This window comes from Notamacropus eugenii, chromosome 3, assembly GCF_028372415.1.
Source record: "Notamacropus eugenii isolate mMacEug1 chromosome 3, mMacEug1.pri_v2, whole genome shotgun sequence".
Taxonomy (NCBI): Eukaryota; Metazoa; Chordata; class Mammalia; order Diprotodontia; family Macropodidae; genus Notamacropus; species Notamacropus eugenii.
The window spans coordinates 121292714-121306880 of NC_092874.1; the positions used below are offsets into that span (position 1 = coordinate 121292714).

General features: G+C 51.1%; 1 protein-coding gene and 1 long non-coding RNA gene across 3 annotated transcripts in view; one reads left to right on the forward strand and one right to left on the reverse strand.

Moving 5' to 3' along the window:
* The window catches only part of FLNC (filamin C), a 38799-nt gene extending 26114 nt beyond the window's left edge, over nucleotides 1-12685 (reverse strand). For both annotated transcript variants that reach the window (XM_072652794.1, XM_072652793.1), the window contains exons 1-8: nucleotides 11975-12685; nucleotides 6015-6263; nucleotides 3572-3669; nucleotides 3189-3339; nucleotides 2870-2988; nucleotides 2604-2681; nucleotides 896-1058; nucleotides 321-521 (exon numbers count right to left, since the gene is read on the reverse strand). In XM_072652794.1, coding sequence (XP_072508895.1) covers nucleotides 321-521; nucleotides 896-1058; nucleotides 2604-2681; nucleotides 2870-2988; nucleotides 3189-3339; nucleotides 3572-3669; nucleotides 6015-6263; nucleotides 11975-12314 — 1399 coding nt within the window. In that variant the 5' untranslated portion in view covers nucleotides 12315-12685. The remainder of the gene's footprint in view (nucleotides 1-320; nucleotides 522-895; nucleotides 1059-2603; nucleotides 2682-2869; nucleotides 2989-3188; nucleotides 3340-3571; nucleotides 3670-6014; nucleotides 6264-11974) is intronic.
* Nucleotides 331-4832, forward strand: LOC140533262 (uncharacterized). The gene is made up of 3 exons (XR_011976857.1): nucleotides 331-411; nucleotides 3979-4121; nucleotides 4662-4832. It is a non-coding gene; the product is annotated as an uncharacterized lncRNA (long non-coding RNA).
* Nucleotides 12686-14167: the final 1482 nt, after the last annotated feature.

The following is a 14167-nucleotide window of genomic DNA, read 5'->3' on the forward strand; positions in this document are numbered from 1 at the left end:
ATCCTCCTTAATCCCTCTAGGCAGGGTCGACTTAACAGTGCTATCCCTTGTTCCTTCCAACAGTTCAGCTTCTCCAAAATGTGGTTCTCCACTGACCCACCATCTTCTGGACCTGGGCAGGACAGTTTCTGCCATAAGCAGTCCTCCTACCTGGAATTTTCTTTTCCTGCTTCTCCCAGGAGTCCAACAAGCGCCCTTTGGTTCAAAAGCTCTTCCTACACACAGTATCTCTCTATCTTTGTTGCCCATATGCAACCACAGGGTCTACCCTGGCCCCAGCACCGCTGGTCAGGAGAGGGGAGGAGGGGACAAGTCCTCACCTTCAGCCACACGGACAGGGAAAGGGCTTCGACTGATGGGGGACCCAGCAAAGGCCACGTGTACAGTGTGGGGCCCCTCCATCACAGGCCGGTAAGTGCAGCGGAAGGTGCTGTCACCCTTGTCTTCCAATGCCACTTCCACTGTGTCCCGCCGACCCTGAGGGTCAACAATCACGACGGAAACATCGCCATTTCCTGCCCCTGCAGGAGAAGGCACAGGTATCAGTTTCGGGTTTTAGTTGGTCTATCCTGCCCCCTTCCTAACACCTCCAATCTCTCCCTGTCTCTCTCTCTGTCTCTCTCTCTCTGTCTCTCTCTCTGTCTCTCTCTCTCTCTCTCTCTCTCCTCCCTTTTCTCGGCTTTCTCCTGGTACAACTAGGTCTGAAGGGACATGTAGCTGGGCACCTTCATGCTCCTCATGACTCCTCAACTCCCCAGCCAGGGATCCATCAGGGACATTTACATCCCTCTTCATTCCCTTCTCCCTTCCCCTCTTCCTTTCCCTCTTCCCTCACAGCAGTGTAGAATCCCCACCAGCCAGCAGTGCTTCCACCCTGACCCCCAGTATCTCCTACCTGCTGTGTAGATGTCAAAGTAGGTGGGCTTGTTGGCCACATTACCCACTGGCTCCAGGCCTGGTCCTTGAGCTGACACCTTGTTAGCATCACCCAGGGCCATCCCCACGTTCACCTCAAAGGGGCTGCGCTCAATATTTTGGCCGGCAAAGAGTACTGTCACCTGGAAAGTCAGAGGTCAAAGGCTCAAGGTGGGGTGGTAAGGGGTAGGGGAGCATGGTGACACTAAATACCAGGGACATCCCAAGGGACACTGCTACAGATTGGGAGGGAGGGGGGACAAAACAGGCCCCCAGAATTAGATTGAAAAAGACCTCTGGAAGCATCTAGTCCAACCTCAACCTCAGCTTCAACCTGAGGAAGGAAATATGTCCAACCCTTAGAGATTATCCAGCCTTCATGTGAAAACCTCCAGTCAGGGCAACTCCACTGCACCAGAGGCAGCCCCCTCCATTTATGGATAGCTCTGACCCTTAGAAAGGACTGGCAGGTCGTGCCAGGACCATAAATAGAACACCCAGCCTGAAGTCAGGAAGACCTGAGTTCAAATCCAGCCTCAGACACTTACTGTCTGTGTGACCCGGGGCAAATCACTTAACCCTATTTGCCTCCGTTTCCTCATCTGTCAAATGATCTGTGGAAAGGAATGGCAAACCACTCTAGTATCTTTGCCAAGAAAATCCCAGAAAGGGGTGATGAAGAGGCAGACACAATTGAACAACAATAAACCCTTAGGAAGTCTTTCCTTAGATCTAGTCACAAGTGGCTTCTCTACAAGTTCCACCCACTCACTGTTTCTACTTTTTCCCTCAGGGAGCATACAGAACACTTGCTAGTCATCCTTCTATAGGCTAAAACACTTCAGATATTGGAAGACAGCCTTCTAAGTCTTCCCTTCTCTAGGCTAAACATTCCTAATTCCTTCGGTTAATCCCAATAGGCATGGTCTCCATCCCCATCGCCAACTTCATCATCCTCTGTATATTTCATAGTTTGTTGGTATCCTTAAATGATGGTGTTTAATCTGAATATAATATGCCAAGATGTTGTCCAGTTAGGGCAGGGCACATCTAGCAGTTATGTCGCCTTCCTAATCTTGGACACTATATCCTTTGGTGCAGCCCAAAATAGCCTTATTATTATTTTGGCTGCTATTTCAACCTGTTGACTCATCTTGAGCTTGCGGTCCACTAACCCTCTCAGATTTTTTTCTATACTTATCTAGCTACACCTCCCCCTGATGATATTTGTGGAAGCTAATTATTTGAATTCAAATTTAGGGTTTTATATTTGTTTCTGTTAAATGTAATCTAATTAGGTTTAGCCCATTGTTCTAGCCTTTCAGGGTCTTGTTTGAATCCTGTCTCTCATCTAACTTATTAATTGTATGACCTGTTAGTCACATTTGTGATATCATCTGCAAATCTGACAAGTATATAACCTATTCTTTCACACAACCTATTAATGAAAAAGTTATTCAGCATAGTTAAACCAAGAAGAGGTCCCTGGAATACTAGGGACTTCCCTCCAAAGTCATCATTGGCTCATTAATTAGTCAAACTTTGGGTTTGGTCATTTCCCACTCCTGCACTGGAGACTAGGAAGGAATTTGGAGTTTGGCAGATGAATATTAAACCATGACCAGTTATAGAGCTGAGGATATGGAAGGGTGGGAAGGGGGGTCAAGGGGGGTTTTGTATGGAGATACCTTGTGTAGCCCTGCCACCTTGGGGACATAGGAGACAGCATAGGTCCGGTCTTTGTCATTATTGGGAACCACTTTGGCCTGTTGAGAGGACAGAAATTATTAATCATTCAGGTACTAACTCCAACACTCCCCTAAGTCTCCTAGGGTACACATGGGGTTACAGGGAAACAATCTCCTATAGTTGACACAAAATGGTGGCTAAGTCCAGCAACCAGCTGTATGCTATTCTGGCCCCCCTACCCCTCCCAAGCCTTCCTTTGCCATACCTCTTCAGTGTGGCCCTCAGGGTCTTCAATGTACACGAGCACTTCCCCCAGTCCTGCATCTACCGTCTGTACAGTAAAATGGGCTGGCTGAAGCACTGTGTTCCCATGAGGCTCGATGCCTGTGGAAAAGGGGATTGAGAGGGACAGATGAGAGAAGGCGTAGAAATGAACAGAGAAATGCCAACTCTAGCACATGCAGAAAGAATCCCCCAAGGATGACTGAGCCCCAGGAGATCTCCCAGTGACAGAGGTATACCTCCTCCATACAGCCCTGTGATGGGGCCAAGGCAGGGTATTCTCAGGGGTTAGGAGTACATACCAGGTCCATAGGCTGTGGCCTTCTTGGGATTCAACTGCTTGGATCGAACAGGGGCTCCAGGCTTGAGCTTGGCCTTTGGGAACTGGGAGAGGTAGGTCATGACAGAGTGCTCATCCACATTGGGGTCCACAATCTCCTCAGGAGCAATCACCTGCCATGGAAAAGGTCAGAGGTCACCACCAAGACAGTCCCAGCTCCTCATCCTCTGTTCCTGGTCATGTCTCTCCCAAGAGAGTTACCACTTTCACCCTGACTCTGCAGCTCTTTTCTAGGGCCTCTCCTACTAGACAATTCTCTCCCCACTTGTATTCACATCCTGAACTTGGTGCCAGCTTCTCCCCATGCCCTCTTTTTGCTCCCTTTTTGCTCCCCCATACTCATACCTGTGGCACCCCTAGCCAGTCATCAGCCTGTTGCATTGCCTCTCGGGCATTCTCCACCGGCTGGTTGGGATCCCACGCCTCCCAGTTGGGACACAGGCCTGAAGAGGGGAAAGGAATGGTGAATTAGAGTTGGCAGTGACTTTAAACAGCGTTTAATCCAGCTTTCTCATTTTACAGATGCAGAAGTTGAGATGAGTTGGGACATAACCAACTACACAGCATCCAGGACAGCTGCTTACCCAGAAAAGCTGGATAGACCTCCCTCCCCCCTCCCCATGACATTTCTATCTAAACAGACTCCTGTAGAGACCTTAAGGATGCCCCCACCCAAAGATGCACAGTCAAGGTTGCAGCCAAACATGGGCAGCTCTGACTTAGGCCAACAATGAGTTCTTTCTGTCCTCAAGCTGACTCTGCCTGGTACCAGTGCTCCTCTCAGGCCAGCCTTCTGCCTGTTCAAGCCCCATACCAGACTCTGGAAAAGGAAACCCCAAGAATGCTACCTACCATCCTTAGCAACAGCCCCTGACACACTCAAGTTGACCCTAGGGTAAGGAAAGAAAAGGTAGCCTTCCAATCCCAGCAACAGCTTCTGCTCTGATCCTGAAAATATACCCCCCTACCAGCTCAGCTTGCTGTCTCAGATCTCTAAGTACCTAACATACTATCCTTGGGGGAATGGTAAGACCATCTCCCCATTTCCTCCCATGTGTTCCAAGGAAGCTAAGACATTAAAAGGGACAATGGGGCATGAGGGATCCTCTACTGAAGTCATGAAATCTTTACTTCTAGCTTGGTGGGACTCTGAGGCATTCTCCAAGGTCTCTCCTAAGGGACAGGGAGAACAAAGGAAAGTGTGAGGAAAGGCCTTAGTTCCAGGCTGGCTGGGAAGGAAGGGGGAAGAGGAATGGTTGATTGAGGATGGGCAGGGAAGGGGCCAGCCCAAAACGTAGAATCCATGACAAACCACTGCCGCTGAGCTCACTGTTGGCAAGAGCGACCTTAGGCAGTGGATCAACAGCTGGGAATGCTTCCTGAGGCTGCAGGACTGCCGTCCACTAAGTCCCCTGCCCGCCTCTCTCTCTCCTAGGGAATGGAGATTGATGAAGGCTTCTACCAAGGATAGAGGAGCCTCTGGGGACTGCAGCATCAAGACTGACCACTAGGGGACGGCAAATGTACCCTATACCCCCCTAAATATTCCTTGCTTGATCAGGATGGCAGAAGATAATAAACTTAGTTGACTTAGAACTGGGGAAAATCTGAAACATGAATCCTTAACTCGCTAATGACATTGTGTATTTCCCTAGCTCCTCTTTGTTTTTGACTTCCCCTATCTCTGGTGCTCTCCTCACCAGTCTCCTGCTACAGGATGGATGTGCAGTGGTAGGGAGGGACGGGCTAGTGGTAAAGGGGCTCCAGTCCTAGCTACGGAATGAAAGCACTGCTTTCACTGTAATGGAAGCTTCCCTCCCACGCACTTCTAGAGGGATTCTTGGAGTTAGAATCCTGGCTCTGATAGTTCCTACTTGTCTGTTTGTTAAACAAAAGGGAACACGACAGAGTGGAGAAAGTTCAATCTTGGAGTCAGGGAGACCTAGGCTCAAGACCTTCCTCTGATATGCACTAGCTGTGTGACCAGGGGCGAGTCACTTCACCTCCCAACCTCCCCATCTCACTGCTGAACCACTCTCTAATACTCAAAAGTACGGACAAGCTGAAAATCTACACTGGTGAAGGGAGGGGCCGTGTTGAGAGTTCCCTACATTGACAAAAATATAGATCTAGATTTAAAAGTGATTTGGCTAAGCCATTTAACCTCATTCCTCCTTTGCCCTCGGTGACCTCATTTGTATAATGAAAGGTTTTGATTAGATGGTTTCTAAGGTCCCTTCTGATTCTATATCAATGAGACTAGTCACCCCACTATCAAAGGCATTCTGGGATAGAGATCCTACAACCTCCCTTGTTTAATAGCTTCAATGTTTCATCAGTCTGCCTGTTAGAAAGAAAATGCTTCCTTGGGTCTAACTTGCAACTTTCTTGCTATAATCCATCTTCTGCTTAATGTAGATAGAAAGTAGGAAGAACACTGATCCTAAGAGTAGATAGGCACGGGTTTAACCAAGGCTCAACTCTGCCATTTGTGAGCCAGGTGACCCATGTGAAAATGAGAAAATGAGAACATCTCCAATCCTCAGTTTTCCTTCTGTAAAATGGGGATCACCATACCTACCTCATGGAATAGTAAGGAAAGGAAAGTGCTATATAGAAAGACCTAGGTGAGTTCTGATTATGGAGACCAGTTGGTCAGTTCTCAATCCATAATGTTAAAGGATTCTTATATTACCCAACCCTTCCCCCCGCCAAGACATCCAGATTCTGTGTATCATAGAATGACAGCTTCTTCCAAACCTTCCTCATAGCCATATGAATCCCTTACCAGGGGCACAGTTGTCCACCAAGGCCCCCAGGGCCTTGCCATCCTGCCAGTCTCTGTTGAAGTTGGTGATGGGCAGCTGGGGCACCTTATTCTGGATCCAGCCAAGTAACCGCTGCTTAGGAGTCTGTTTGCGGGCATCTTCATCATCCTCATCCTCCCACATTGGCATGGAGATGGAGTAGTGCAGGATCAGGGTCCAGATAAGACCCAGGATCAGTTTCAAGTTCCCATCCACAATGGCCTTGCTGTCTGTGGGGAGAAGTATCATGAAAGAAGTCATTCCTCCTCAGCCTTCCCAGAAACCCTGCCTTCCCTCACAGAGTGCTCATTTCATCCATCAATAACTCAATAAGTATTTATTATGCACCTACTATGTACCAGGCAACATGCTAGGTAGAGCATGGAACTGTCCCTGTTCTCAGATTTTACATTCCATTGGAGGAGATAACATGAACATATATGAGGTTATACACACCCATATGTTCACATGTGTGTGTATGCATGTGTACACAATTGATCTGGTCCATACACACATATATATGAACACATGTGATTGTGTATAGATTACTAATGTAGATCAACACCTTTTCTGAAACTAATAATGTTAGAGCATTGTCCTAAAACATTGAGAGGTTAAGTGACTTGTCCAGGGTCACACAGTCAGTTGTATCAAGAGTGGGACTTGAGCCCAAGTCTTTCTGACTTCAGTGCCAACTCTCTAACCACTAGGACACTGTCTATATATGTATGTGTGTATGTGTACTTGTATGTGTGCATATATTCAGAAATGATACAAAATAAATACAAGGTAGTTGGGGAAGGAGGGCCTGGCAGTAGGGAACATTATGAAAATCAGGAGAACTTTGTGTAGAAGGTGATGCTTGAACTGACTGAGAGATTATGGAGATGAGGAGGAAATGAATTCTAGACATTGGGGGTGGCCCATACAAAGGCACACTGAAAAGAAATGGAGAATGTCAGTTTGGTTAGATTGTTGGCTCTGTCCTTGTCTTTAATTTCCCTTGTTCCCCCAGCCCCTAAAAAGGGGCCCAGGGACAGGACCAGCTGTTCCTAGAGATGCTTCAAGGATAGGGACAAATACTTGAGCCAGGGCCCAAATTTGTGGGCAATGGTGTCATTGAGGCAGAAGGTTTGAAACAGCTAGCTGGACTGGGCTGGCCCCTGCCTTGTTCCCCAAAATTCATGAGAGAGGAAGGGCTGAAACTGAGTCTGGCTGTGACCAAAATATACCCTGAACAAAAAAAGTCTTTGGAACCAGAGAAGCGGAGTAATAAAAAAGAAAAGAACTGAATTCTCTCAGGTTCAAGGCTTGGGGTGGGGGCAAGTATTTAATCCAGTGGAATTCTTATGCACTAGCTAGAAAGAGGACATAAACTTGTGATTCAGGAGCATCTTAGTCTCAGAATGTCCCTTTCACCCAAAGTGCTGCCCCCCCCGCCCCAGTTTTCTGTACAATAAAAAGTTATAATTTCCTTTTCTGGATTAGAGAAGTCTAGGTTTGTTCTAATAACCAAATAATCACTCCCTAATCCTATCCAAGGATTTCCAAGCGTCAGTAACAACTGGACACTGTTTCCCTGAAACTCTGCTTGTTCATGAAGGCAGACATAGGCCAGAAACCTGTCAGCTTCCTGAAAAACGTTTTCTTTCTTTTAAGGGGCGTGGATTTTGGGTGGGGAAGGGTTAGTCAAGACTGTTTACAGCAATTACTGGGGCAGAGGGGGGCATGGATAGGAAATAACGAGACTTTTTTCTGAATAACCCCCAACTTTCTACCCCCTTTCTTTTCCTGAATAGGAATCACTTATGATAATAAGACTGGGGTGCTAAAAAGCTGGACAGACCCTTCCCCTTCCTTCCCTATCCCTGGAAAAAAAACCATGGGAGGCCTGGGGACACCCCCTGATGCTCTGGAGGAGAGGCCCAGAGAAAGTTTTCACTCTCTTTGGCCAGGGCTCTCTGGTCTCAACTCCTCACCTTCCCCCACCCCTCCACATACTCCTTTCACTGATTCATCCTTCCTTCCCCATCAGTTCCCCTCCCCCCACCCTTTTCCCCTGGCCCCAGGACTACAGCACAATAGTTTGGCAGCTCTTGGATTCCATGACACACTCACTCCCCCAGTCTGTTCTCACTCTCTCCTCTCTCTCATACAACAGACACAAACACACGTACGAGTGTGGCAGAAGCACACTTCTGACACCCTGAAGAGTAGGAACCCTTAGAATCTCATACAAACCAGCCCACATTTGCCTTCAAATGCCAGTGTTTGCACACATAAAGGCAGAATGAGAAGGGGAAGGGGAGGCGTCCTGGGGGGAAGGAGACATTGTAGCTGGGGGTAGGGGCCCAGATAGGTCCTGGTTGCTGGGAAGGAAAACTTGTCTCCCCCAGCAACCGGCACCAGTCCAGACACTGAAGTTAGCCATGGGCTAGGGAGAGGGCTGGGGGCAGGGAAAAGTCAACCGTTAACGAGGAAGCAAGATCTTTCTCGATTGTTCCCAATCTCCCTCTCTACCTGGTTCCTACCCTTAGACCTGTCCCAAACACATCCACTCCCCATAAAAGTCAGATAACTTCTCTCAACAAATGGCCCCCTCTCTTCTCAGTCTCAGCCCCACCCACCCCCAACAGCAAGAGAGAAGGGAAAAGGACGAGCTGAGGGAGGTATTGGGACAGCTGCCACTCCCTCACATCCCCCCCGCCCGCCCCCCATCCCCACCCCCCAGCTGTTGGCTCTGAGAGAAGGAGTGGCAACTGGGGAACAGCTGAGAGACAAGGTTGGCTCACTGGACTCTTTGTTCGAAGGCCCTGGGGGAGGGGGGATGGAGGTGAAAGCAGGAAGGGGACTATATCACCTTTAGCCTTCCCTGAAATCCCTCTACACCCTCCCTTCCCTTCAAGGGAGCACTGCTTTATCTTTACCCCTATCCTAGGCCTGGGGGAGGGGGGGGTCTGGCTCCAACTCTCCGTTGCCCAGAAATGACAGGATCAGGGCCTGGATAAGAAGACTACCTGGGAGAAAGAGGGAGACTTCTTGGGCCTTTACTCCCTCAAAGACATGGGATAAGGGAAAAACCAGAGAATTCTAGCTTCAGATACCCAGGCAGAGACATCTTGGGTCAGCAGTGCCAACGGGAAAAAGCTGAGTCAGGCCCCTACCCTGGTGCTAGGGTCTCCCCCCACACTCAAATGGGCAGAAAAGAGACTAACAAGAGTTGGCAGAATAGCACCAGAGGGCAGAAAGTCAACTCTTCACATCTGTTCACAGCTGGGCAGACCCCTTGATTGTCAATGGTTCTCTCCCCTCCCTCCCTCCTAACCCCTGGAGCTGCATTGCTGACAGCTTATCTCATAGATGTGTGAGAGCCACTTGGCCCAGACAGTGAACAGCTCTCCTCCTTCCCCACAGGAAGCAAGAATTCTGTCTTGATCCTTCTCTGCTCCCCACTGCCCAAATCAACTTCTTTTCCCTCTAATACCAGTCTTCTGTGAGCCCTCTCTACCAGTGTTAGGCTCAGTCTGTGAGGTTGTTTGAGCTGAAAACTTTTTGTGGAGATGTGGAGAGAGATGGGATGAGGGAGGATGAGGCCCCCAGATAGGGGCTGGAGGTGGTGGATGAGGCTGGGAGTTTTGTGAATAATGTGGATCTCCAGACTGATGCGGTGAACAGGACCCTTCCCACTCAGAAGCTCTGCTTAGCCAGCGAACATACTCGTAACCCCATCATTTGCTTTCGACCTACTACTCGCTGAGGTTTCACACTGTTCTTTCTTTAATTAATCCCACTCCTTAGGTTACACCGGATCCGATATGTTTGAGACGGTCCCTTCCATCCTCCATAACCCTCTTTGTTCTAGACTTGGCTGGTCTCTGCATCCCCCAGCCCCCAGAAGCTGTCTGTTCCCTGTACTCCCTGCCTCAGTGGCATCCCTCTTCCTCCTCCACCCCCACCCTCACCCCTGCTCCAACATGGCCTGTCCTTCTGGAAAGCTCAGAGACATTTGCTGTGTCACAACCAGGCCAGGCTATTTCCAGTCTGGGGCAGGCGGTGGGGGTGGGGTAGGGGGACGTCGGTCATTGGGGAAGGAGCTCATGAAGTCGAGGGAGGGGACTGGACAGGACGAGGGGCCCCATGCTGATCTCAGCTGCTAATTCTGGCAGCCCCAGTGTTAGTAGTGGCTCAAGGGAGGATGTGGGGCCCAATAGACAGAAGGATTAAGTGGGACTGTCTCTCCTTACCTCCCACTAAGAAGGATTCACCCTTTCAGGCCCCCAGCTGCCCCTATCTCTGGTGTGGAGACCCCATCCTACACTATTAGCCTCCATATACATAATAAACACTTCAGGCTTCATGAACTCTGGATGGCACCCTTATGGTGGGACTCCTTATTTTTAGCTGATAGAAACATGTGTCCTTTCTAAATAGCTGATCCTGTGGTATGAGAGTCCTCCATAACTGTACTCTTGTTCAAATCACATCCACAGCTCCCTAGTTCTGCCACTGCCCTTTCCTTCCTCTCTCCCTCCCCTTTCCCTTCCCCCACACAGCCCTGTCCTGATAGAAACCAGGAGAAGGGAATTCTACTTTCTGAGTTCCTCCAAGTTCCGGGCAGATGTTACTGGTTCTCTTCCCCCCCCCCCCCCCCTTCCAGCTGTGCTCCTTTTGCCTCAACCCTCCTCACACACAACTTCAGGCTTTGGTTACACTCAACATTTATACTCCCCCTTCTCTGTATATGAGGACTCCCCCCTTGTTCCCTGCCCTTTGCTTGGGAGGTAGGAAAGAAGAATGGATTTGCTACGAAGACCCTTCTTAGGTAGGTAGAGGAAGGGTAAGGACAAGCAGGGGTTAATGTTTCCTATGCTCCCTCAGTGCCTTTTTAGGTTTCAAAGGCTGGGTCCTACCCCCTTCCCCCCTCCCTGGAAAGGCCCCCAGGGGCTGGGCCCAGCTGCCAGGCACATGCCTAGCATGGGGAGACAAGAGGAGGGAGAAGATGTCATTGCTTCCTTCAGTACCACCAGGCTACCCCAGCCCCCAACACCTCACCTCACTTAAAAGGAACTCTTGGGAGCTACCTCACCATCCCCGTCACTGCCAGCGTGGGGAATGGCTAATATCCTGCCTCCTGGTCTCCTCTCAACCCTACACTTAAAGTTACTGTTTTAGTGACCCCCAAAAAAACTGAAGAGAGGGACAGGTGCTTTTGAGGTGACAATTTCCAGAAGGGGAAACTGAAAAGATCCCATAACTGTTGGACCTGTTAGCAAGGGTCTGGCATGGGAAGACAGAGAGAAAAGGTGATGCAGGTGCAGGAGCCAAGTTGGGGTGTGTCGGGAATGGGAGGGGGAAAGGCAGAGGAAGGGGTGAGGCACATGTTGATGTATCCCTTCCTCGTCTAGTTAAGAGGGTGTGTGTGTGTGTGTGTGTGTGTGTGTGTGTGTGTGTGTGTGTGTGTGTGTGTGTGTGTGTGTGTGTCTGTGTGTCTGTGTGTCTGTGTGTGTCTGTGTCTGTGTGTGTGTCTGTGTGTCTGTGTCTGTGTGTCTGTGTCTGTGTGTCTGAAGGAAAAAGTGCTGCGCCTTTGGGTTGGTGTGGGTAGGGGAGAGCCAGTGATTTTCTCTGCTCTAGTAGCTGAACCCTCCTTCCTCCCCGCTCCCTACTAGGGCTCCCCGACTACTTCGCCCTACCCCAAACCCCACGGCCTCTCCCAATGGCCAGCGGGTTCAAGCCCACCACGGAAGGCTCCTCCCCCAAGCTCTTTCCACCCGCCAATGGAAAGCCCCAAGGTCCCCCCTCTCTCCCTTTCCGCGCGTGGACACCGCCCCGAAGTCTGGCTGGGGGAAAAGCTCTGCCCCTGGGCACAGGCTGCCCAGGACCCTTCTTTCCCCATCCCTTCCCGTCCCGTCCCGTCCCGACCAGCCCCTCCCCGGGCACTGACCGATAGACACGAGCTTGATGTGCTCGCGCTCCAAAAACTCGAGAGCCACGGACACGTTTTCGAGTTTCATCTGGCGAAAGTTGGGCCGCGGGTGGAACTTGCGGTACATGCGCTTCTGGCTGAGCACCTCGAGCAGGGCGATGAGGCGCAGGCCGTCGCTCAGGTCCCGCTGCAGGTCCCCCAGGCGCTTGCCCACGCACTTGAGGTGCTCGTTGCACCAGCGGGTGAAGGTGTTCTGCTGGATCTTCTTCCACGGCGCGTCCTCGGCCAGGTCCTTCTCCGCGGACGGCATCTCCTCCGCGTCCTCGCCCAGGCCTTCGGGGTAGTTACTGTTGTTCATCGCGATCGCCTCGGGGGTCGGGCGAAGGCCAGCGAGCCTGAGTCCGGAGGACGGGGCCGAAGGCGGCTCGGCGGGGCAGGGGCTGAGACCAGCGAGCCTGAGTCGGGAGGACGGGGTCCGGAGCCCGGGGCTGGGCTAGGCGCAGAGTCCGCGGCTGGCTCCGGGGAGCTGTCCTGGGAGCTGCGGACTCTTTCCCGCACTTCGCTAACTTCTGCCTCTGTCTGGAGCTCGGGGGTCCGTCTCCGTGCTCAGCCTCGGGCTTGGGCTCCGACTCTCCCTTCCTTCTCCTCCTCTTCCTCGTCTGCTGAGCCTGGTCTCTCTCTCCGTCTGGGGGGGCGGAGCGGTGCTCTGGAAATGCAGGGCCGGACCGAGGGCGGGGGGTTTAAGAAGACCCTGGGTCGCGGGGGGGCCCCCCTCCCCAGGCTCACGTCAGAGCGCCGGCCTCCCAGGAATGCCGGCCGGCGGGGGGTGAGGGCAGGGGCGGGGAGGGGGGCCGGAGAAGGCCCCGCCTACCCCCTCAGTAGCCTGGAGGATCTGGAGGGACAGGGAACCAGAGAGGGTCTTCCCCAGGTCCCTCCTCCTACTCTCATACCAATCTGATTCCCCCATTCCCAGTCGGAGGAACAAAGGTTTGTCAGTAGGACGCTGCTCCCCAAATCCCCTGCGCCAAGGTCAGAGATGGGGGAGAATAAGGAAGATGGAGAGTACCATAGGGCCTTCTCCTCCCCCCTTCTGCTCCCCTCCCTTTCTCCCCCCCCCATATCTAAGCTGAGTCACAGGTGGGGATGAAGTCTTAGATGGGGGGGAGGGGGAAGGAGAAACAGACATGACTAAGACTTAAGAGACAGATTGGGGAAACTAAGGTCTAATGGAGGGGGTTGGAATTGGGAACAGAAGTCTAATATTGCTGGAGGTCTCTGGACAAGTATAAGTCCAACTATGAATCATCTATGTCAGAGTCCTGTGGGGTAGGAGTATAATATTTGGGTAGGGGAGGAAGAAACAGGATAATAACATGGAAATAGAGGCAATGGCATTATCTGGCCGTGAAGAGAAGGTTTTCCTAAGAACTGCCTTCCTCTATTATTCTGGGATTGAAGTACAGAGGCTTCCTTTTGGGCTAGAATGAGTTTTCCCCTTGGTGATTGGGGCTAGGGTACTTACCCTGCACTCCACCACCACCCCCCTTCCCATTTAGTGTCATCAACCCACTTAGGATCAGCCTCAGAAATGGGTGAGGAAAAAGTTCTGATGCTGGGCCATGAGTCACCTCTCTCCGCTCCCCATCCCCCCAGACCCCAGACCTTGACTCAGATGGTATCTCCAGGGACAAGAGTCAGGACAGACCTTCCCCTCAGTGGCAGGGAACCCCCCCACCCCCATTCATTGTGCCCATCCTTGGCCAGAAAGGAGGACTGTCTGGCCAGCCAGTCAGGGAGATCCCTGTTGGCATAGGCCAAGGGGGAATGTGAGCTGAGGTTGTGCGAAGGCTGGTAGAGATAGGATGGAAGTAGAGGGAAGCCCTGGAGAGAGGAAAGCAATCAGACTGACCCTTCTCAGGGGAGATGGGGGGAGGATGGATGGGGGGAGACTAATACTAGGGAAATCCATGGCTCTTCCAGGAATGGATGTTGGCCCAAATGGTTGACAAATTTAGGGAAACTGAGGAATAGAATAGGTAATGGTCTTCCTTGAGCCCCAGAGAGAAACAGGCATGACTCAATCTAGGTTTGGATTCATCCTTGCTACCCCTCCTTTCTTAACAGTTCTAGAATAGTTAGAATAGGGGATCTGGAGGGAATTAGCTGCACCCCAACCTCTCCATGATAGGCAAATGGGAAGACCTCAAACCA